The sequence below is a fragment of the Gopherus flavomarginatus genome, chromosome 1 (assembly GCF_025201925.1).
Source record: "Gopherus flavomarginatus isolate rGopFla2 chromosome 1, rGopFla2.mat.asm, whole genome shotgun sequence".
NCBI lineage: Eukaryota > Metazoa > Chordata > Testudines > Testudinidae > Gopherus > Gopherus flavomarginatus.
Genome location: NC_066617.1, coordinates 88,508,879 through 88,533,201, shown reverse-complemented (window position 1 = coordinate 88,533,201; position 24,323 = coordinate 88,508,879). Strand labels below are relative to the sequence as shown.

The following is a 24,323-nucleotide window of genomic DNA, read 5'->3' as shown; positions in this document are numbered from 1 at the left end:
GCCTGAATAATGTTAACATCTTTCTGTCTATTAATTAATGTATGTCTAGCTATCACAGTTTATACAACAGAATACTCCACAATATACACAAAGGATGCGCTGATGCATTATAAATAGGACTGCACAATTAAAAGTTAACCATTCTTAAAATATTACATTTAGGAACATTAACATTTGAATAAATTTTGACTGAATCTTCATAGAAGTATATTGTGTCTCAAGAGCTGGTATCAAACTGACAGTAAATTCAATTTTTTGTGGAGAGTCATTATCAGGCACTTCATTGTTGTCATGATGCAGCTTGCATTTTACGGTTTACTTGCTTGCTTGCAACATATTTGCATGGGTTTTGCATAATGTCCAATCACTCTATTTTGCTTCAGCTTGAAAAACTATCTGCTGATTCTGAAGAGTTGTTTATACTTAATCACAGACCCCAAAGAACATGTAGTACAAAGGAATGCAAATCCCATGTGGACTGATCCGTTATTCTTCAATATAACTTACCGTACAGCTGCCTTTTACGGAGTGTTGACGTGAAAAAGCTGTCCCCTTTCTCCTGGCTACTGACTAACTTTTTGTGCAAGAAACATATATTAATAGTTTAAAGGGACCTGTTGGTTAGGCATGAAATTAAGCAAGAATTGCATTTTCTTCATTTTGGTTCCATCCTGCAGTAAATGAGACCTTTTTCTTGTGTATGGAATATAGGTTTTTCAGTATAGATATTCAAAATCTCTTAGAATAAAGTCTCACAGAAATGATAGCAAATGGAGTTTTTGAACCAAGTTGGTATAATTCCACTGATTTGGAACTCACTGATTTCACTAGCTGAGGAGGGTGGTGCCAGGGAGAAAAGCAGTAGCACTCAATTGTGAAAGCATGATAATTATGGAGACTGTCACTGATTAGCTCTTCATGTTAAATATGATTGCTGAAATAAATAAGACTTTTTATTGATCTGTTAAATTATAATGAATAATAATCTAGTGAGAGCAGAGGGCATATTCTGATCTTACTTTTATCACTTTAAATCATCATAACACCAATGATGTCAATAGGATGATTGTGGAATCACTGCAATGTAAGGTCCTGATTCAGCAATGCACATGAACACATGCTTAACTTTAAGTGCACATATAAGTACTTTGCTGAATAGGGATGGACTTAAGCATGCACTTAAGTCCTTTGCCAAACTGGATTCTAAGTGAGAGCAGAATCTGGCCTCCAATTTGGTAGCATGTGTTTCTATTTTCCCACTTCAGTCTGGTCTCAAATAAAAAGTAAGTATTTAAAGGGCAAGAGAAAACAATGTATACACCAGTGAGCCAAGGAAGTGTTTTAATCCCTTCTTAAGGAGAAAAGAATGGAAATACAAAAAGGTACGAGGTGGCCAGCTCCTGCACAGAGTCCACAGATCCTCTCTCTTCTTGTGTACCCTGTGCAGGAACTTGTCTCAGTTGCAGCCCTTGTACTCTTCTGGAAGTTTTGTCTGAGTGAAAACTGAAAGCCAGATTCTCCTCCTCTGTAAGGGGAATTTTTTGGGCACTACAACCATTGTTCCATTAGATCTGTGCTACCAGGGAGCAAGAAGAGAGGAGGAGCCCTGCACAACCGATTTGGGCTTCCATCAGATCCCTGAGATCTGCCAGTTTGATGGATCAAACCTCTGGCTAAATTCCAAGATGAGCGCAGAGGACAATCTCTGTCCCCAGCCTCGAACAACTTGGTTAAACTCTGTGTGTGTGTGTGTGGGGGGGAAATCTCTGCAGAGTTGCTGACCTCCAATCTAATGGTCTTTTTTGCATGGGAGTGGGGAATGTGGCCTTGGTAAAGTGATCAAGTTTGACCACATGTTATAATTGTAATAAGATCAGTATAAGGAGCCAGGTTCAGATCTAAAGCATGCTCATGTGTTGCAAATCCGGAATAACTTCACTGCCTTCAGTCAAGCTACTGCTCAGTTACATTGATGGAGATTGGAATTGGATGCTACAGCCAGAAATAGTCAGATGCAAATTAAAATGTATTTCCCCAAAGACTCAGACATAAAATCTTTCAGTTGCATGCTCAGATGGAAAAAGCATCTCTAGTGCACATGAAAGTCTTTCTCTCTCCCTCCCATCCACTCCCCCCCACCACATACAGGGTCATATTAATACTTCTTAGTTATGGTTCTCATCTTAAACTTATCCTAGTCCAGAGCTCATCATTAAGATAAAAGGCCTCAATGTAGCTGAGTGCCCACTATAGTATTTTAATACGTTAATAACTTGTATTTAACTATTCATGAATTCATGGAGGTGCTAATAAATCACTTTGAGGATTTTACTCATTGTCACTCTTTGCTGTTAGAGAGTCTCTTCAGCAACAAATATTGACACACTACCATCTTTTGAAGCATCACATATGCACTTTTACTGGTGTGTTTGTGTCTTTGAATGGTTGATTAATATTTTATGTATCTGCTGTGGCAGATTAGCCTTCAGATGATCTCTCATGTAGCTTTATTGCATCCAGCCTGTCTTTATTCCTCATGGATTTATATACCAGCTCCTATAGATTTTTTTCTGGAACTAACTCTGATGGAGCAGAGAATAAAAATAAATGGTGTCCACTTATCCAAGCGCTTGACCCTTTAAGGCACTGGTCACTTTTAACTGCCATTGGCACCAATGGGAGTCCAGAATCCTCAATGGGATCACGTTTACATTATGTAAACACCCCATTCTTACCACAAAAATCTTTGCCCATCTCTTAACCCAGACTCATACCTTCTTTTAGACTTTGGAAAGTTTGCCTAAGAACCCACCATATCCCTTCTCAATTAAATCCAAATCTCATGTGCTCTGGGATACACAGGCCCCTAGCGCATGGGCAATTTGGATTCAGTAACTTTCAGGACTCAGGACCCCTAAAATGAGCTTTGCAAAGGAGAAGTGAATGTGGCCTTGAAAGAGATGTGGCCTTCAAACCATGAGAGGTTTGCTCATCGCAACTAACATTTCTGTTGGCCCTATTTGTTTTAGTTGCCCTTGGCAGCTGGACAAACCCAGAAGACCACAGCGAATGGTAACATGCATGAAAGGCAACGTGTTTTCAAATGTCCCTGGTGTATGCTGACATTTCATAGAAGAATTTAAACTCACTCTTCCTGATCTTCCATCTTTGGAACAAAGGTACTTCATGCGCTACACAGAGATGGCATTACGGGACTGGACACAGCACCCACTTGAGTCAATGACAAAATTCCACGTGGTGCTAGAACAGATCTCTTTAGAGGGTAGTCCTGACTAGAACAAAAGTAGCTGGGAGCTAGGCACAGCACAACAGCATTACATTATACCAGAGACCAACAGAGGGGGCAGGTACTTAATTCATTTAGAAAAGACAGAGACTGACATAATGATTTTCTAGGAAAGCGATGAAGGGGAGGAAGACTTTGAGCCTGTTTAATGGTGTATTTGTTTTCTCTGTGTGAAGTGCCTCGGATGCTATTGACAGACAAGCACTTTGCGCCAGGAGGTGACAGGGCCTTTACTCCCCTTAGCGATCTTTGAACCAGTTCTCCTTTGTTATGCCTCTAGTGGTGCCCAGGGGAAGAGGCCGGACTATGCCACACTTATGGAGAGCAAGCTGCAACGTCTAAAGCAATGGTCTCCAAACTTTTTTGATCACGCACCCCTATCAGTAAAAAAATTTTGAGCACACACCCCCTGCCACGCCGCAGGGCTGGCTCTACCATTTTTGCTGCCCCAGCTATTGAAATGCAACCACCTCTGGGATGGAACATGGCAAATGTGTAACTGTGCTCAGCAACACTACCCAGCGTAGAACAGGAAGCGAAGAACATCGTATCCATCTGAAACAAGCCCTGATCCTGGGGCTACCACTGGCAAGTAGCTTGGAATTTTTTAATGACCACAAGAAGTCAGGCCCTTGGTTTTACATCTCATAGCTAGCATCTCTTGCAATAATGTGGGCCATTGATCCAGTATTAACACCTAGGGAAGACTGATTTGCCTATTCAGATTTTGGCAGCACACTAGTTTAACATGGAGGGCTCCCACACTGTAAGATCTAGTGAGATGATAGCCTAGATTTTACTGCTGCTTCCCAACAAGGCCCCCAGTGGGCTGACGTCGGACCATATCCTGACACCAAACTATGTGCAAAACTCCCAGGGTTCCATATCCCGTGTCACCACTTATGTCACAGGTAGGAAGATGGTGGCTTCCCACTACTTTAATACATTTTCATTTTTATTCTTTCATTCGCATTTAACATTTTTCCTTTCCTATATTAGATGTCACACACCATCAACTGGATGATTCTCAGACTCGCTTTAATTCTGCAAATTATAGACACAAAACTTCCAATTATATGCATTGACATTCTATATGACATTTCACAGACCTGAAGAAGAGCTCTGGGTAAGCTTGAAAGCTTGTGTCTCTCACCAGTAAAAGATAGTCCCTCACCCACCTTGTTTCTCTAATATCCTGGGACCAACATGGCTACACCAACACTGCATATTATACGGACTAGCATATTAAAAATATTTTGGGAAAATATATTATTCTTGGGTTGCAAAGGAATTCCCTTGATCCCTGGTCCCCTTGCAGGTGTTCTCACTGAAACTCTCTAACTGAACACTCTATCTCGCAGGCTTGTGTGTCGTGCTCGGAGGTTATTCTGTGGTTCTGGGGAGCGAGCCAATTTTTTTTAATGGCACTGCCTCTGAACAAGCAAGTGCAGCTCTCTTTCTATCTCATTCTTGGGATGAAGCTCCAAGCTTAGTTGATCTCACATACACTAAACAGGTACCGCAGGCAGGCCAAAGTTGAGAACATAAATCTTATTGGGGGAGGGCAGGGAGGGAAGAGAAAGCTGCCTGAGGGAAGAATATTTAAATATCATTTTTCTTGCCAGCAGACCAAAGGGGTTCTTCTGCGTCTGTTCTTTTTCCTAGGCCATACAGTGCAGCCTTGCAAATTGTAACTTTTGAAAAGAAGAATCAGGATTAAAAGACTAATTGAAATGAAAACTTTGCCTTTAATGGTGCATATCTGATGATGCTATAAATCTAAAGGGATTTGCAAGACAGGAAACTAAACCTAAGTGTATCTATGTGTGTCTGATGTAGTCTCACAACAGTTACAATAAAAAGGCCAAGCATTTTTATTTATTTATTTATTTGTTGTAATAGCGTCATGTAGGAAATTCTTGATTAAGCAAACTAAGCCTTTGTGGGAACAAACTCTTTGTTCAAGGAGCAGCACAAGTTAATCTGAGGTGAAGAAATCCAACAGTTTTGAGCTATCTGTACTGAATTGATATTTCTGTGGTGTGAATGTTATTTATATGTGCAGTGGAGCAATCTGAGGAAGTGGGTATTCACCCACGAAAGCTCATGCTCCAAAACGTCTGTTAGTCTATAAGGTGCCACAGGATTCTTTGCTGCTTATACATTTTATAGTCTTTGAGGCTGGAAGCACTCATAAACCGCATATGGGGTGGTCCTTGGTATGAGTTGCATATATTTTTTTCTGCATATTAACTCACCCTGTTGTGACAGCTCCACAGCCCTCAACAGCTCTGCAAATGTTTTATTACCCTAGATATTTATTTATAAAGTTGAGATATGTTAGTTCCTTGAAACTATGAAAACAAACAGATTCAAACACACAAAGTAAATAAATAGAATATTGTGATCAATCTTCTAAAGCCACCAGAAAGATCACTTATTTCAAATTTATGGAATTTGCATCTGATTTTTGTTAAAATTGTTTAACATTTAAATTTTGAGGCAGGAATTAAGGTTTATTTGCCTATTTTTATCTCTGTGTTATAAAGGTTACAGAAGGGATTGGTGGGAGTTGTCTGAATGGTCGTCTTCGTCACTGGATTAAGCAGCCACCTATCGTAAAGACCACAAAATGTGTCATCTCTAGGGTCTCTGATTGATGGATTTCAATGAACTGCCTTTGGTCATGCAATAGGAATTCTGCTGTGCCATAAATAGGGGTTGCCTTCAGAGATCTAGTGCTTTCCATGACACACAAGGCAACATTTATGGTCCATAGTGAGCTTTGTGCAATCTGTGTGATTAATCAGTCTTCTGATTTTTTTCCCCATGGTGTCCAATCTCACATTAATAATGCTGAAGTGCACAATGTGAGTGTGCAAACACAGGTAATGCTAATACTTTTCACTGGAAAAAGAGAAGCATCTCTCCTGTATAGTCCACTTTATCTGACAGGCAGACAAATAAATCCTATATTAGAGGAGGACTCTATGAGCTATACTTGCCCACTTTAAGCTCTCTAAACTTCCTATATCTTGTTAATCATTTACAGCTTCTGCCAACATTTTTTTTTTTTACCCAAGGCATGATGTACATTGCATAAGTTTCTCTTTTAATTGCATTTAAAGTTCAGGTGGATATGCCAAGTTAGTCAGATAAACCTTTGGTACTTACAAAGAAGAGTTAATTGCTGAGTGGGAAATGTTATAAGTATTTTATTATTATCAGCATTATTAATGACAGCAGAAATTCATTAGCTTAGATTTTTGCAAAGACAAAAATAGTTTGATAGGAAAGAACTAAAACAATGTAAAATAAAACTGTTGAGAGATGCTGTTAAAGGCCAAGATCTTGAACTTGACTCATCTTCAAAGCACTCAGTGACCTGGGCCCAGCATATCTAAAAGTTTGGCTAATGTTCTATGGGTGAAGCTTGTCTGTGCAGGAAACAGAGCATTCTCAGGGGCCAGTCTGAAACTGTGGAACAAACTCTCCCAGGAAGTAAGGACCATCACAAATCTCACCATGATCTGCTCCCAGGGCAAGGTGCACTCGTTCAGCCTGGCTTCTCTAATGTAAACAGTTAGCCAGTATGTACCTTTTAAAAAATACCCAAACCTTCCCACAACAAAACACTTCACCTCTGATAGGTGCTGAGGGCAATATAAAAACCTGTGTAAAATAGAATAGAACTGTGTTGGAGGAAATCATTTGGCTGCTGTTTGAGAGCCATTTTGGTCTATGGTCAGAAGAGGAGACTGACAGTCAGGATGTCTGGGTTCTGTTCCTTGCTCTGCTACTGCCAGTGCTGTGTGGCTTTGGGCAAGTCACTAAACTTCTGTGTCTCAATGTACCCAACTGTGAAAAAGGGAATGATCATCTGTAATTCAGAGATGTGCTGTGAAGCATAACAAATTAATACTTGTCAAGCATTATGTGATGCTTGGGTGAAAGGTGCTCTACGTATGTATCCATTACTATGTATTATTACTACAGTGGAAGTCTGGCTCCTGGGGATGGGGTGATGCAGCAGAACTTGGAAATCGCACTTTTTACAGAAGATGTCAGGATGTCCATTTCCTTTAACAATCCCAGCTGAGACTATCATAGGCTTGCTCCTAGGCACATACTTTACCCCAGCTACATAGTGACAAAAGTATGTATTTTGTGACTGTGGAGATATGTCAGTCCCTGATTGTGCCAGGGCAGAGAAGTCTGCAATTCTCATCACCCATGTTCAAGAAAAATTAATTTAAACTGGAACAGGCAAAGAGAAGAGCTGCTATTATGATCAGGAGAATGGAGGGGAAAGAGGTTGGCTTGTTTAGTCTAGCAAAAGGATGGCTGAGAGGGGATAGGATTGCTCTCTATATTAGTGGGTAAATAACAAGGAAGGTAAGAACTAATGTATGTAAGTTGGCCATGAACAAATTCAGGCTGGAAATTTAGAAGAAAGTTTCTAATCATCAGTGGGGTGAGGTTCTAGAACAGCCTCACAATAGGAGTTGTGGGGGCAAACAACTTAATTAGTTGTAAGAGCGAGATGAACAAATTTGTGAGTCCACTTGTATGATGGAATTGCGTGTGATGGTAGCAGGCAGGGCTCAACAGCCCCAGCTTACTTCTGGTTTATGTATTATGTTCCGACAAGTTCATGCTTCAGTGTTTCAGGGTCAGGAAGGGATTTCTCCTCCCCTCCCCCGATCCTTTGTCCCTCCCATGTATTCTGGGAAGGTTTTTTTCAATCTTCTTCCTCTGAAACAACAGGGATGGCCAACATAGCTATGGGACAATGGGCACATGGGCCAAGGTTCTGAGGTGGCATTCTCTCGCTCAGGTGTTTGATTGGGTGGTTCTTGCTCACATATTCAAGGTCTAACTGATTGCCATATGTGCAGTGGGAGGGAATTGTCCCCTGGGTCATGTTGGCAGTGACGGCGGGGGGAGATGTTGTCTTCCTGTGCAGTGCCTGGGTGCGGGTCACTTGCCAGGATTATCTGTGTATATCTCACTTAATCATTTTGCTGCCATTGCAGGGGCCTGAGGCATTGTTGTGGCCTGCAGCACATAATAGTCTAGTCGCCTGTGGGCTGGAATACTTTGGTCTAATTTCAGTTGTTGGGTTTAGTGTGTGAGTGCTGGGTGATGCTTGTGACCTGTGAGATACAGGAGGTCAGACTAGATAATCTGATTGTCAACTTCTGGCCTAAATCTCTGTGACTCTACGTCTCAATTCTTGATTACCCAGAGATTTCCCACCCCTATTTACAACTGTATAGTTTCACTTTTGTCTTTCTTTAATGTGTTGGTAGGTTTATGGTCGTAATTACCGCTAATGGGCAGGTGCAGAGAGAGGAGCATGGAAGCAATCTCACCTGTGAGGCTATTTTGCGTCTATACAAGAACTAAACAAGTTGCCCAGATGTGAGGCCAAACTTGCATTTTAGTTTGTGGAGGGGTGCAGTAGAGGGGGCAGGAACCCCTTTGAAGTGGGACTGCCTGGCTGGGATGGGTTTCCACAGCGTTTCCTCACCATGGTGGCTAAGCTTTCATTTTACTTTCTATTTATAAAGCTTGATCAGTCTTTTTTTCCCCTCGCAATACAATTTCTTGGATGAAAGTTGAAAGCAACCACTGCTTCAGGCTCACATTATGGAAAGTCCCAATGGGCACACACGTTGCACCAAAACAATTACCATTTCTACAAATCACCTTAATTACCAGCTGTGCGATTTTCCATCACACTCACCCAGGGAAGTGATTGCTTTTAACTTTTACATCTCATTTTATAAAGAGAGCTTAATTGGACCAATAAAATCTCCTGTTTAAGCTTTTTCAAATAAGAAAAAATAAGGTTAAAAGCAGTTGCCACTCTGGGCTATTTCTATGGAGAAACTTGCATTATTGTAAGAGGAACTCTGGGGTGCGGGGAGGATGGTATCTGTGGGGCAGCAGCAGAGGGGGTAGTCTGTAGGGTGCAGAGCACTGGGAACCTGATTTTCAGAGGTGCTGAACACCCACAGCTTCAGATGAAGTCCTTGGCTAGTGCATTTTGGTACACTTGTGGAGCCCAAAGAGACTAAGGTCAGGTGTTTATGGGATTCGCATCAGGACAAAGCCAGAGGAGTAGTGCACAGGAGAAAATGGGTTTCAGGAAGAGAACTATGAATTACCATAGATTACTGTGAATTACATGGAAATACTCAACTCGCTTGTTGGTGCACACTGGGATGTTGTCTATGCTGGAGTATAGGCATTTTTGCTATAAATTTCCCATCATTGCCACCACTGGTGGTAGTGCCACTGGTGGGAACACTAGTGTAGAAAGGGCTCCAGGGGGGCACTGACACTGTAAGCCCCATTTTATTTGACCTCGCTCAGAGTAGGCCTATCCACCATGGTAGTTAACATGCTGGTGGCTGCGCGTGCCGTGCGTATGGTCTCATCCTAGCAACTGCGGGCAGAAGCAGCAGTGGGAAAAGTATGGCAAAAAATCCAAGCGTCAACCAGACCATGCTGTCAACCTGTATTTTTATTGCGCGATGCTGCTGGGATCATCTAAACTACAAAAAAAGTCTTGAATAGAAATAATAATCTTACGTAGGGCAAAGCCTGCCCCTCTGTATGGGGGACTTGGATTGCAGCGAGCTGCACCAGTACTACTTAGCAGGGAGTGAGAGGATGTCGGGGTGCATTCTGATGCCTGTCCCAGCATTGCTCCGTAATGCATGGGTGCAAGCAGGGGTCTGCACACCCATGTACTACAGAGCAGTGCTGGGGCAGGCCAAGAGAATGGGCTGGTGTGCAAAGTATTTGCACTAAACTGCAAGCTGGGTCAAATTTAGTCTTATCTTTACAGGTTTGTGCATTCACAAACTCAAGCTTATGGCAATGCACAGACATAGACTGGTGCTGTTCATACAGCTGCAGATCCTGTGGCCTGGGAGTAAGGATTCCTTCTTCCCCTGTCCCCTGCAGAATTCCTTAGCACTTGGCTGACCTAGTTACTTCCTGGGGCTATGCACAGGGCTCAGGGATTTAGGGGGGGATTTTTCAAGGTCTGAAAGGGAGTTATGTGTCAAGTACCTACTGAAAATCAGCGGGAGTTGGGTGCCTAATGCCCTTTCTTTTGAAAATCTTCCCCTCAGCCGTTAATGCTTTACATGTTCAAGTGTTAAACACACTTTAACTAAACTAGAGATGTCACAACAACACGGTGATTAAATGCAACCCAAAAACATGGTCAGGTTAGGTATATTTATCCCTAATGCCAGGATACCAACAAAAATGATAGAGTCCTCTAATGTAAACTTGACAATTTTTGTTAAATAATTTATTGTACATTTTATTCCCACTTATTTATCTGTGCATGTTTCTTGTTTCTTCTCTCAGGCCTGGTCTACACTTAAAATTTATACTGACATAGCAAAGTTGGGCAGGGGTGTGAAAAAATTACACCTTCTAGTGACTCGGCTATGCCGACAATCCCCGAGTGTAAATTCAACTGTGCTGGCAAAAGAGTGCTTCTCTCTGTATAGCTAATGTCATTTGGGGAGGTGGTGTTTGTACACTGGAAGAAAAACTTCTTCCTGCATATGCTGCATCTACCTTGGAAGGCTATGCCATCATAGGCTCTGTTGTGTAGACATCGCTTCACTCTCCCTTCTGAGAAAATAGAAAATCTTACATACTTTTCCTATTGCAGTTTTTTCCTGTGTTCCTATAAGATACATAAAAGGTAATAAAAAAAAGAATGAAAACTAAATGGGATCAACATTCAACTGTACCAAATGCCAAGGATCTGATTGGGAAGATCTTTAGTAGAACAAAGTGGTTTATATTTAAATTTTCAGCATGCTCGTTGTTTACCATTTGGTACAGGTGAGATGACGCATTGCTGGCACCGGCCTGCATCCTTTTGGATGCTGCAGCATACTCCTTCCCATTTATATGAAATACACTGATATGTGTGTGTGCAGTCTCTCTCTGCTGAGTGTACATGTACAGGACTAGTTGTGAAGAGGAAGCGTCCTGAGGGAGCATGCACAGGTCTCTTAAAGTGATGAATCCCGAGATAGGGCATGTGCATCCAAAAACTCAGGGCCCCTGTTTTCCCAATGTAGTATGAATTCCTCATGTTAGTTTCGATGGCGGTGCCTGGTATCCTGCTGGGAAAGAATCAGGCCCCAGGAGGCCGGGTTAATGGAAGCTCTGGTGACTTAAACACACCTATGAGTCATCTGGAAAATCTCGCTATCTGTACAAGTATCTCCTCACTTAAAGTCATCTCGGTTAACATTTTTTTGTTATTAGGTTGCTGATCTATTAGAGAACATACTCGTTTAAAGTCACACAATGTTCTGTTATAAGGTTGTTTGTCTCTCCCCGTTCCGCCTGCCCACCCGCCGCTCCTGCGGGGAGTGGGGTTGGGGTTTGGGGGCTTGCCCTGCTCCATCTACCCAGCATTTCAGCAAATCTTTTGCTGTTTTTGTTGATTTCCTCAAGTGACTTTGATTTCAGAGCGTATTTGTTGTGTTCTCCGTGCCATTTTCCTTCCCGCTGTAGATCTATAAAAAGCTGCCTTTTTAGTGCTTCACAAGTGTAAACATACTTGGGTACTTGCAAAAAGTTTTTTATGTACTTATAAATAGAGATTATTATGGTACAGGCTGGTCACTTGAATGCAGCACATTCTCAGACATTGTTTTATTTACATGTTGGGCTGTGTTGTCACATTTGTGGAACTGCAAGCAGATAAGGCTCTTTGTCCATGAAAAAGATGAAATAATCATTAGCTCAAGTATCACCCATTCAAGTGTGTGAGGGAAAGGGCTGCTTTGCTGCATATGTGAGCGGGGGATTGGTCCCACTATAGTGGGGAACTTTCCTGGCTTATACACTACCCCAGTGGAATTGAGTAGTGAAAGGATCTGAGTGCTTGCTCACTCCCTTTACCCAGAGGCCTGCCTGACCTCAAGGACTTCCCCACCACTCTCCTGTGTCACAGAGTCCTCGTAACCCCAACAAGGCTGGGTCCAGGATTCCTGGTGGGCTCAACCCCCAATCTTGTGGTCACTTAGGACATGGGCCAGAGTGTCCCCACTTTCGGGTGCTCTCTCTGTTCTGGACACCTCCCTAACCCACTGATGATTGCCAGGGCGGCAGGTTTGTATAATTTTTGGTGGTGCCCAGAACAGGTCCAAGTCCCGCCCCCAAACACGTGCCTTGTAAACTAATATATACATTTTAAAATAGTGTAAAAATGTGAGGGCCTTGGGGTGGGGCTGGTGATGAGGGGTTTGGGGTGTGGGAGGGGCTCACGCAGAGGGTTGGGGTGCAGGGGTGAGGGCTGTGGGGTGGGGCCTGGGATGAGGGTTTCATGATGCAGGAAGGGGGCTCAGGGTTGGGGCAGAGGTTTAGGGTGCAGGGGGATGAGGGCTCTGGCTAGGGCTGGGGATTAGGAGTTTGGGGTGTGGGAAGGGCTCAGGTCTAGGGCAGAGGGTTAGGGTGAGGACTCTGGCTGGGGGTGCAGGCTCTGGGGTGGGGTGGGGCTGGAAATGAAGAGTTGGGATGCAGGCAAGCTGCCCTGGGGCTGGGGCCAGAGAAGCCAGAAAGCGCCCTCGCCCCTCCTCTGTGGGTGAGTGCCAGGTGGAGGGCCTGCCATCACGTGCACCTCCTCCCCTGCTGCTGTCCCTCACTGTAGCCTCACTGGGGGTGGGGCAGCCCCTTGCCCAGTGTGGGGCAGGAGTGGTGATGTTGGGGGAGGCTATGCTGATGGGGGTCCTGCTGGAAAAGGGAAGGGTCTGAGGTGGAAGGGCAGGGGCAGGAGCAGGGGCAGCCTGCCTTTACACTAGTGGATGGGGGGCACTAGGACCCTGCGGCAGCAGTTGATACCGGGAGCCAGCAGAGTGGAACCCTGGAGCTGCAGGGAAGAGGCAGGGACTCTCAGGGGTCCCGGGGAGGCGCACGGGGGCAGCAAGTGGGGGCCATTGGACACTCGGGGGAGGCACACGGGGGCGGCAGGTGGGGCTGGTAGAGCCAGGCTCCCGGGCCTTGAATATTGCTGGAGCCTGGGCACCATGGGTCCATATAACTTGCATATAGTTCAAACAAATATAATTTATTAAACAACAATCAGTTTTTAAAAATAAGGAAAAAAAATCGGATAGGTTAAAGGAAAACACATAACACAGCTGTGTGGCACAGGGACATCACAAACAGCTGTCTCTGGAATGTAAGGGCAGTTCACAGCCTGTTCCTCACACGTCCCAGGTCTTCTTCCCAGGCCCTGACTGTGCTGCAGGGATGCCCTGGATCAGTCACTTGCTCTGGTGGTGGCCAGATGCCTTCAGGCTCTGCGTGGCAGGACCCTTCTTCCCAGCGTCACTCCCCTAACCCCCATTGGGGTTATGATATTCCCCCCCACCCACCTCCGCCAGGTCTGGCGTGCAAGACCTCTTGGCTGGGGCATCTCCCTGTGTGGGCTCTGTGCCCAGGGTCCCCCTCACTCTCTGTAAACTGCAGCCCAATACAGCTGGCGTTGGTTAATTTCAGCCAAGTCTCCCTTTCTTGCCAGTCTGGATTTGAGCCAACACATTAGTGAAAGAGAGAGCCAGAGCCAGAGCCAGGGAGAAGAGAGCATTCGCCTCACCTGACCTTGGCGTTACAGGGAGCCAAGAAAGTAGATATAAAACAAAAATCTGCTAGCTGGACCCCTTCCCAGTCCCCCCAGTTCCAGGGTTTGATTTCTGAAAACACCTGGGCAGCTAACCCCAGGCCAAGCCCGGGGAAGGCGTAAAGGAAAGCTGAAATCAAGCTAGCTCCACACCTCTGATCCTGTAGTAAGGGCTTTATCCCTGGAAGCACGGTGCCCCCCGCTCCATTGGGCACATGGCCCTGTCTCATCCCATCCCATCCCACCTTTCATCCGTACGGCTCTCCTTGCCAGCTAACCTCCCCCCAACCCGCCCTGCTCGCTTCATTAGCCACCTTTCCCTGCATCACAGGGTGCGCTACCTACTACGGAGCAGCAAGAAAGAACACATTTGGGTAAAAACAAGCCCTGGCTAATGTGCTGCTCTCTCCAAAGTGTGCCTGGCTTTAGCAAAATATCTAATTAGCCTCCACAAACTTCTTTTCCTCGCCTGCAGATTATGGTGATCTCAGCCCAAGAAGCCCTGGATTGTGATTCCTTCTGAAGACATGCTCAGTTGAGATACAATGACATTGAGTTGGTATGCAAAAGAATGTAGTAAGAAGAGCATGGAATGGATTTTGTTAACACTATTGAGCTGCTTGTGAATGATTTTGCCTCGGCGCATACACAGAGCTATAATTCTCTGGACATTTTGTTTAGAGATATTTTTGATTCCTTTTGACTCCTTGAACAGCTGTATCTAGCAACTTTTCAGGGTTTCTCTGGTGACTTCCTGCTATGTGGAGTTGGCAACACCATAGGCACCAACTCCATGGGTGCTCCGGGACGCATCCCCATTCCTCCGCCTGCCTTCTGTTTGGCAGCATTAGCACACTTCAGGTGGGGGGAGGAGCGGGAACGTGGCGCGCTCAGGGGAGGAGGCAGGGAAGAAGCGGGGGTAGGGTGGGGATTTGGGGAAGGAGTTGGAATATTGGCAGGGAGGGGCGGAGTTGGGGCAGGGACTTTGGTGAAGGGGTTAGAATGGGACAGGGAAGGGGTGGGGCCTCGTGGAAGGGATGGAGTGGAAGCAGGGGCAGAGTAGGGGTCGAGCACCCATGGAAAAGAAGGGAAGTAGGTGCCTATAGGCAACACTGCTTTCTCCTTGGTTCAGCCCCACTCTGGCCCAGACAGTTCCAGCTCACACGGAGAATGGGACCCCCCTGGCCTCCTGACTCCTTCATTAGCCTGCCTGCCCTGTCAATCAGACTGACCTGAAGTGTTGGCCTCTCCCCATTGCCCCTGGGAACTATCAGTCTCAGGGTCCTGATTTCCCACCGACCCTTCCCCTTTCTTTTGGTACTGGGAGCTAGCCAACCAAAACCCCCCACTAAGTTTTAGTAACAGGCCAACTGTCCCCTTACACATAAGAGACAGAAGAAACATGCACATGCACAGTAGGGTTTTTTCTTAAAGGGGCAGTGAGCCTAAATCTGTATGTATTTGCTCCCTTTTTTTTTTTGCAAGTGCATTGGACTACAAAACAGAGCTGGTTGAAGAATTTCCATTGAAACTTTTTTTCCAATGTAAAAAAAAAAAAGCATGTTTGAAAACCAAACCATTTGGCTGAAAAACAGAATATTTGGAGTCTGAAATGCTGCTCCAATGCATTATGGGAGTTGAAGTTCATGTTCCTGGTGCTCCCAGTTTCCTCTGTGAGCTTGGCTCCCCAGCTGGACTTCACATACCATGGTGCACAGCCTCCCCTCACTAAGAGAGTGCATCCTGGGAGATGTAATCCAACCTGGGAGTCTGGCCTATAGAGGAGAATGGGAGCATGCGGCACCGGAACTACACTTCCCATGAAGCACTTCAGCAACATTTCCAAATTGAAATATTTCAGATTGTGGATGAAATATTTTGGATTTCAATTTTTTGCTGAAACTTGAATATTTTTTCACTTTCGTAAAAATACTCCCATGGGGAGGAGGGTATTTTCTGACCAACACTACCATGAAGTCTTTTTAAAAAACAGTTTTGACTGTATGGAGAGGGTACTCCCAAGAAGGTGAAAAATCTCTCATCTCAATTTTAAAAGACTGCTGTATCGACATTGCTTTATATCTCATTTATAAGACTAATGATCCAACAGAAGAATTTCATGTGATGTGGGAGGAATGTATCTCTCATATAAAGAAAACACAGATGTTGAACTGACAGATGCACAAGATTCATTGATTTCCATGGAAATGCTCCAGATTTACACTGGAGGGAGTTCAAAATCAGGCCCCACAACAGGACTGACATGCAGGCAGGAAAGACTGTGCGTGCCTGTACTCATGATCCTGGTGAATCCATGCCCCCTGGGGTTATGGTTGAGGGTTACCCAATGAATTCAGTTTTAATTGTTGTAGTTCTTGTTTGGAGGCCCAGGTAGACAGACTTAAAGACATGGTGAATGCACTATTGCCAGCTCCAGCTGTTCAAAAATCCTGGGTCAGGCACCAGTCAAATGCTGAAATTCTCCCAATTAAATCAGCTAAGAATAGCATGATGGGTGTGGAGTTGCACTGTTATACTTTACTAATACTGTATAATGACCTGGTGATTGGGGTACTGTATTACTATATTGGGTTAACTCAACAGGGATGTTAGGAAAACAAGCAAAATGAGGAAACAATGGCTTATAATGAGCCACACACAGTAAACACTTGAGGGTTGTTACAATATAATGGCAGAACCATTGGCTTTGAGGAGTCTGGCTTGACCTCTTGTGGAGCCTACCAAACTGGTTCAGACAAGAAGGATAAAAGCCCAGAAACTCACAAGAACAAGGATCCCTAGCAGGTTTTAAAGGGACTGCCTCTCTACAGTTGTTGTTATGGAGGAGCTGTAAGTCTGTATATATGGGCATTGCTGGGGCATCTGAAGAAGTTAGGTCTACCAAGGCTATCATGAGAGATGGGAAGCAATATAGGTAAGATAGACCTGCATATAGCTTATTTTAAAATCCTTTTGTCTAAATGCTTTGTTTGTACTGTTGAAATTAAACAAGACTGGTTTAAGAAGGCCATGTGGTCGCTGTACTCACCTTTGGTCACAAACTCTTGAAGGGAAGAACCTCAGGTGCCAAAAGCCAATCAGACCTGCAGGGTAAGCACAGTCAGTCCTCCAAATACTGAAGCCCAGGGTCCATTTTGTGAGTTGGAGAATCATATGATTCCATCCCAGAAGTGGTAAAGGTCCGAGGCCTAAAGACCTGAGGGGCTGCACACAGAAAGATCAGGAAGAAGACACTGGAGCAGCTAGCCCTGCAAGTGTGACAATTAGTTATTAATGAGACAGGATGAAATGAACCAAGGGATACACTAGAGTTATTGCTGAGAGGTGATGGAATAAGTCAATGAGCTTGACAATTGAACAGAAAAATCCAGCCAGAAAATGCATTCTTGTTCTTAATATACTGCATCTGGAGGTTCCAGCTCGACTGGCTAGCACAGAGAAGAGGATTACTGTTTATATGGCAATTTGGGTTTTATTTTGTGTTAGTGAGAACTTGCATTTTATTACAATGAACCAAGTAGTAGGGGGTGTTTATTAAGTTAATGATTTTAAGGCCAGATTCACTAGTATGCGCCAACTGGTCTGCACTGCTCCAGTGATGAAAAGCAGCAATAAACCTGGTGTAGCTGGCCAGTTAAGCTGAGTTTATTGCTGTTTTGCATCACTGAAGCAGCAAAAAGCAGCCAGAGTATACTGATGAATCTGGGCCTTACAGTCTACTGGGAATTAGAGATAGGAGATCATGTTTAGCATCACTGTATTCAAACAATCATAAAAAGAAATAATTGTAACCTTTTAAGAACCAGGATGAAATACTGAAGTCAATAATAAAACTCCTATTGACTTCAGTTGAGTCAAGATAATGAGAGGTTTTTTTCCTTTTAATTGTCAATACTACAGTTGTAAATATTGACCACGTGCTTGGTTTCAAATGGGCTTGACAGGCAAGAATAATTGAAAATGATGGGAATAAAGAACCATGCCTGTAGCTATGTCTAGGATGAATTATTCCCTGTTTCATATTTCCCTCACTACTCTGATCTGAACCAGAAAAGACTTTCAGAAGCTATTTGTGTTGATCTTTAATCATGAGGAACCCAAAGTGTTAGTTTTTACTGAAAATTTTCAGCCTGCTTTTTCCATCACGTCAGCTAAAAGGAAATGGATGTCTAGAACCTGGATGTTTTCCAGCCAATTTTCTTTCCCTATCTGAAGGCATCTCATGTTCATGAAGCCCCTAAAATGCTATTGTGGTCAAAATTATACAGTTTTAAATTTGAGTAAATAATAAACCCTGGGGATGTGTGCAGGTCCTGACATTGGGATGTGTTTGGGTTTGTGTTCGTACCTGCCTGATTTAGTTTTTAATTCTGGAGGAGTATAAAAGAGTTGGGGTGTTACTGAAAGAGAGACAAAGGCCTTTTGGAGCACGTAACTAATTATTTATATCCCTTATCCCAGGCTCGACACTTTTACTCATGGTGAACACAACTCACCAGCCTGTCCTCCCACTGCCTCTCCCACCCTAAACCAGTCCCTTTCTTATGGTCTGTTAGGTAAAGGGAATTAAGTGCTTGGCTACCTTTAAAACTGCCAATTGGACGATGAGTGCAACTCAGCACAAATGTGCTCTGGATGCAGAAACAGCACATGCACCATTGTTCACTTTGCACTTGTCAAAGCCCGGAGCTGTGGTATTATGCGCTTTCTAACGTGCAATGTCAGGCACCGGGATGTCCAAATCGCTGCTGTCACCAGCACACTGATTGCTGCCACATTTGGCACGCTGACAAGGCACACAAAGCACACTGCCGCCATTCAGCTCAGAATTGTAAAGAACTCTGAATCTCCTTCTATCCCCCGACAAGGCTTCCTCTGGCTGGAATTTGGCAGTTCTGGAAAAGTGCCAGGTCATGGCCAGAAAGGGAGGGCAAAGCTCTGGGGGTGAGAGAGCCAGGAGAGGCAAAGCCAGCTGTCTGGTGAGTTGGCAGCCCCAGGAGCCAGTATTATTATTTCCTGCATAGAGTCATTCTTTTAAAGTTACAGTTTAGCTGGTTAGTTACTGGTTAGCTGAAACAACAATGTCCTTCAATAACAGCAGAGTTGTTTTTTTTAAAAGGCCTGGATTATCTATATAGCTTGTTAGCTGGTTCCCCCGTTATCCATCAAGGGTGGAGCCCAGGAAAAAGAGACAGGGGACCAAGTAAGAGGCAAAGTGCCAAGGACTGCAGGGAGAACAATTTAGCATCTGGCACACTAAAGTGCTTCAGCTCCCCTCATGCATCTTGTATTCTGTCTCTTCTCCAGCGTCCTCCCCACGAACTCCCCCACTGCTGGGTAATAACACACTTCGTGTTTACAGCCCACTCCAGACAGGAATCTAAAATCGCTTAATAAACATTCATGAATTTAAACACCACCAGTGAGGTAGGCGGAGTATGTTTTATGAACCCCATTTTACAGCTGGGGAAGCTGAGGATTAGACCACTGTGCTTATTTCCCAAAAGTCACACAAGAAATTTGTGGCGTGGCTGGGAATTGAACTCAACTTTCTTGATGCCCAGCTCTGTGGTTTAACTGTAAGGCCTCCTTGCCTGAGACCTTCAGAAAATCAAGATCATACTATACATTGAAAGCTAATAATAATATTAAAGAACAACAAGCTTCTCCCTCCTCTGGGTTTCCCCGTATGTGACTTCTGTGTCTGTCTAGGTTAGGGCTGCAGCTGGTGGTATGAAGGCTGATTGCTACACACACGAAGCTCCATTGATTTCAGTAGGAGTCCATCTAAGCAGATTAGTCCACGTACATGGGTGCTATCAATAGCAGGATCAAGATCTGTGATTGTAAGGTCCCTGAGTCAGGGTCTATCTCACATTGCATCTTGTCAAGTGCTGAGCATATAGTCAACACTACACTAATGACAATGTTCATGATCACACTTCATATTAAGGGTACATGTGTACATTTATGAATGGTTCATAAATGACTAATATCTTATAAGCATGATACATATAGGGTTAGTATGTGTTATGGACAGTTATAAGCACATCAATAAAAGGTTTTTAGATGTTTATAAACAATTGATAAACTATTCATTCAAATATAATTAAAATATTATTCATTATCTCTTTATAAGCAATTTAGAAATGTACTCAATATAAAGTGTGATGTCATACCAATAATAATCAACGAATAGATTAAATACATTGCGTGCTTGTTGTTTCTGGTATCACACTGTATAGACAACTACATTAACAAGTTCCAAATAAATCTCTTTAAAAAAACTAGTTATTTTTATCTAGTGCTCTCCAGTTAAACCAGTTTTTGCCTGTTCAGTCCTACTGAAGTTAAAAAGAAGTCTAAATGGTATTTCCTTAAACCTAAAAGGCCCCCAATTTTTCTTTCTTATCTCAGTCCTCTGGGTTATCTTCTTGCTGTCATCACTCACCACACCTAATCACTTTCACACTAGGAAGCTCCATGGGTCAGACATGAGCCAAATATTTGGAAATCTGCTTTATTTGCCAAAAAATACACCCAGTTTTGCGAGTGGGGGTTAATAAGCAAATGGACAAAAAGCTTTTTACATCCATTTTACATCCAATGCTCACTACTTCAAGTAGTGCTTACTGTTGTGAGTAAGCCCATTGACTTCAGTATTATTCACGGTAAAGTTCTATGCCAAATAGTAAGGGTGAAATCCTGGCCCCACTGAAGACAATGGAAAAATTCCCACTGACTTCAATGAGGCCAGGATTTCACCTAAGGGTTTGTCTACACTGCAGTTAAACACTGGCAGCTGGCCAGTGTTAGCTGATTCAGGCTCACGGGGCTTGGATCCACAGGGTTGTTTAATTGCAATGTAGATGTTTGGGGTCAGGCTGGAGCTCAAATTCTGGGACCCTCCCTCCTTGTGGGGTCCCAAAGCCTAGGCTACAGCCCAAGGCTGAATATCTACAACTCAGTTAAATAGCCCCATAGCCTGAGCCCCGCAAACCCAAGTCAGCTGGTACAGGTCAGCTGTGGATTTTTAATTGCCATGTAGACATACCCTAAGTGTTTCCAGGATCAGGGTCTTTTTACAAAGATGAACATGAATGCTTTTCCTCTGGATAAAACTTACTTTGCTACTCCACTACCTTGTAGATAGCACACTGGGAATCTCATTACTCAATTCATTGCTTTCCTTCATGCACCATGGGAGACAGCTGTTCCCTAGCATAACAGAGGGCAACCCTTCCGCAGGTGTGATCAAGCTCTAAAAACCTCATCACATCTTACTGTCATATCAATTCCAGATGTCACAGACAGTCCGGTAAATCAAACCAGAGGCATACTGTTCAGAGAGTGCAGAGTTTGCAGACGACACATTGCAATCCTTTCAGAAGACTCCAGTTCACATCCCCAGTTCTTCTTTATTTATTTGTCTCTGCTTTTTTGTTCAGGTTATATACCGAGCTCTGTCACCACCGTATTCGGCTGAGGATCCTTACAGCGCTGAAGCTCAGGCACAACTGAAGATCACCAATCTTCGAGTGCAGCTGCTTAAGCGACAGGCCTGTCCCTGTCAGGGCAATGACCTGAATTCAAAGCCTCAGCAGTTCATACACTATGCAATCTATGATTTTATTGTAAAGGGAAGCTGCTTTTGTAATGGCCATGCTGATCACTGTGTACCTGTTTCTGGATTTACACCTGTCAAGGCAGCAGGAGTCTTCCATGTGGTATGTATGACCTGCGTAAGCTTTACCCTAAGATAGACAAGAAATACAGTAGAGTTGCTTTTTGTTTGCTTGTTTTTGTACATAATATTCATAGATTCCAAGCCCTAAAGGGAGCATTGTAATCATCTTATCTGACCTCTATAACACAGGCCATAGAAATTCCTCAAAATAATTCCTACAGCAGATCTTTTAGAAGAACATCCAATCTTGATTTTAAAATTGTCAGTGATGGAGAATCCACCCTGACCTGTGGTAAATTGTTCCATCAGTGGGTAATTACCCTCACTGTCAAAAATGTACACCTTTTTTTCCAGTCTGAATTTGTCTAGCTTCAACTTCCAATATAATTTATGTGTATAACCCTAGTCAAATGGTATTCCTCAAAATCAAAACAAACTGAACCAAAGCAATGTTCTAATAGGGGATGGCTTAGTGATTTAAGCATCAGGTTTCATAGAATCATAGAATCATAGACTATTAGGATTGGAAGGGACCTCAGGAGGTCATCTAGTCCAACCCCCTGCTCCAAGCAGGACCAATCCCCAGATTTTTACCCCAGTTCCCTTAATGGCCCCCTCAGGAATTGAACTCACAACCCTGGGTTTAGTAGGCCAATGCTCAAACCCCTGAGCTATCCCTCCCTCCCCAGAGCCCTGCAGAGGAATGGCAATCGGCCATTGGGGCGACAAGCGAGTGCCCGAGCAGTGCAGCATGTAAGGTACCTCCTTACCACCACCACCCGCCTTCCACACAGGGTGGAAGGTGAGCTCTGTGGATGAACCTCTGAACTCTGGGGCTGCACTGGCCAAGGACAGCATCTGTGAGTAGGGTACAGAGAAGGGATGGGCACATTGAAGGGACTTTTGGGTTGCTGGACTTAAGACCCTGAGGGGAAAAGGACACTGCCCAACTTACTTGAGCAGGGGCGGCTCTAGGTATTTTGCCGCTCCAAGCACGACAGGCAGGCTGCCTTCGGTGGCTTGCCTGCGGGAGGTCCCCAGTCCCACAGATTCAGTGGCACTCCTGTGAGAGGTCCACCAAAGCTGCGGGACCAGCAGACCCTCCGCAGGCATGTCGCCGAAGGCAACCTGCCTGCCGGCCTCGCGGCAACTGGCAGAGTGTCTCCCAGGGCTTGCCGCCCCAGGCACACACTTGGCGTGCTGGTGCCTGGAGCCGCCCCTGTACTTGAGGGTGGGTCTTTTGCTCATGGTTTGTGTTTATAGGCCCTAGTTGCAGTGTTTTCCCAAATTAATGCTGAGTTAATTTCCTCCTTTTATTAAAAGTTTTTGCTACACTCAGACTTTGTGCTTGTGAGAGGGGAAGTAAATCCTCTTAGAGGTGCCCAGGGGGAGTTGTGTAATTGTCCCAGGTCACTGGGTGGGGGTTTGAGCCGGTTTTGTGTTGTATTGTTGAAAAGGAACCCTAGATACGAACCCAGCCCTTGTTGCTGCTGGTTTAACCTGGCACAAGGGTTACACATATATGAATATATTCTGTAGACATAATAGTGCGCAGGTAATGGTGTGAAATAAGGAAAGAAATCAAAGACCAAAACAGAAGAACACCTCCCCACAATTGAATGGGACATTCAGGGCTGGTCTTCACTACGGGGAGTTCGATACTGCTGCAATCGATGCAACAGTGATCGATTTAGTGGGTCTAGTGATGACCTACTAAATTGACAGCAGAGCACTCTCTGGTTGACCCAGTACTCCAGCTCGCCGAGAAGATTAAGGTAAATCAACAGGAAACTATCTCCTGTTGGCACAGTGCAGTGAAGACACCACAGTAAATCAACTTAAGCTACGTCGTCTCCAGCTATGTTATTCACATACCTGGATTAGCGTAATTTAGGTCAATTTATCCCCATAGTGAAGACAAGCCCTATGTTGATAATTTAAATGCACAAATGTCAGGAAATTGAAATATAAAGTTCCTATGGCAAAGTTAACTCTTAGGGCCTACTTTGTTAGTCCATTCCAGCCAGCATAGGAGCAGCCACAAGGCTTGCATCAGGCACTGTTTCAGCATCTGGTCAGCCTAGGACAGGGGAGTTGAAAAGATGGTTTAGAACCACCCAGGCATTTCCCACCAATAAGACCAGATCAGTTCAGAATTGAGCCTCATGGGCTAGATCCTTATCTGTGGAAAATCAGCTGAGTTCTGAGGACTTTAGTTACATCAGTTTACACTAGCTGAGGATCTGGCCTTATGTGTTTAATTTTAATATTTCGAAAGGAACTGGTGTCTGAGAGAATACCTCAGGTGGGTGCAGGAGACGGGAGGTTTGTGGAGACATTAGCTCTTTAGTTAGAAGAACCCAAAGAAATATCAGGAAAATAAATTCATGTCGAGGAAGCATTTTACTTAGAAATGTACACAGAAAGTTTACATGTGCTCTGAAGAGTTATTGTGCCAGATTAGAAGACAGCATTCAATCATTAAAGTTTGAAACAGAAGGATGTCAGTCCTGCTTTCAGTGCAAATCTTAACACAACTTTAGCCTCCGATTTGTCACTAACATCTGCATTGTAAAAGCAGTTACCAAAAGTGGAAATATAGAGGCTTTAGTTTTCCAATAGTACTGCAGAAT

The 24,323-nt window shown here is 44.0% G+C and overlaps 1 protein-coding gene across 2 annotated transcripts in view; it reads left to right on the top strand.

Moving 5' to 3' along the window:
- Nucleotides 1-24,323, top strand: part of NTN4 (netrin 4) — a 95,536-nt gene that overhangs the window by 23,666 nt on the left and 47,547 nt on the right. For both annotated transcript variants that reach the window (XM_050935417.1, XM_050935411.1), the window contains exon 3: nucleotides 21,452-21,730. In XM_050935417.1, the coding sequence (XP_050791374.1) occupies nucleotides 21,452-21,730 (279 nt within the window). The remainder of the gene's footprint in view (nucleotides 1-21,451; nucleotides 21,731-24,323) is intronic.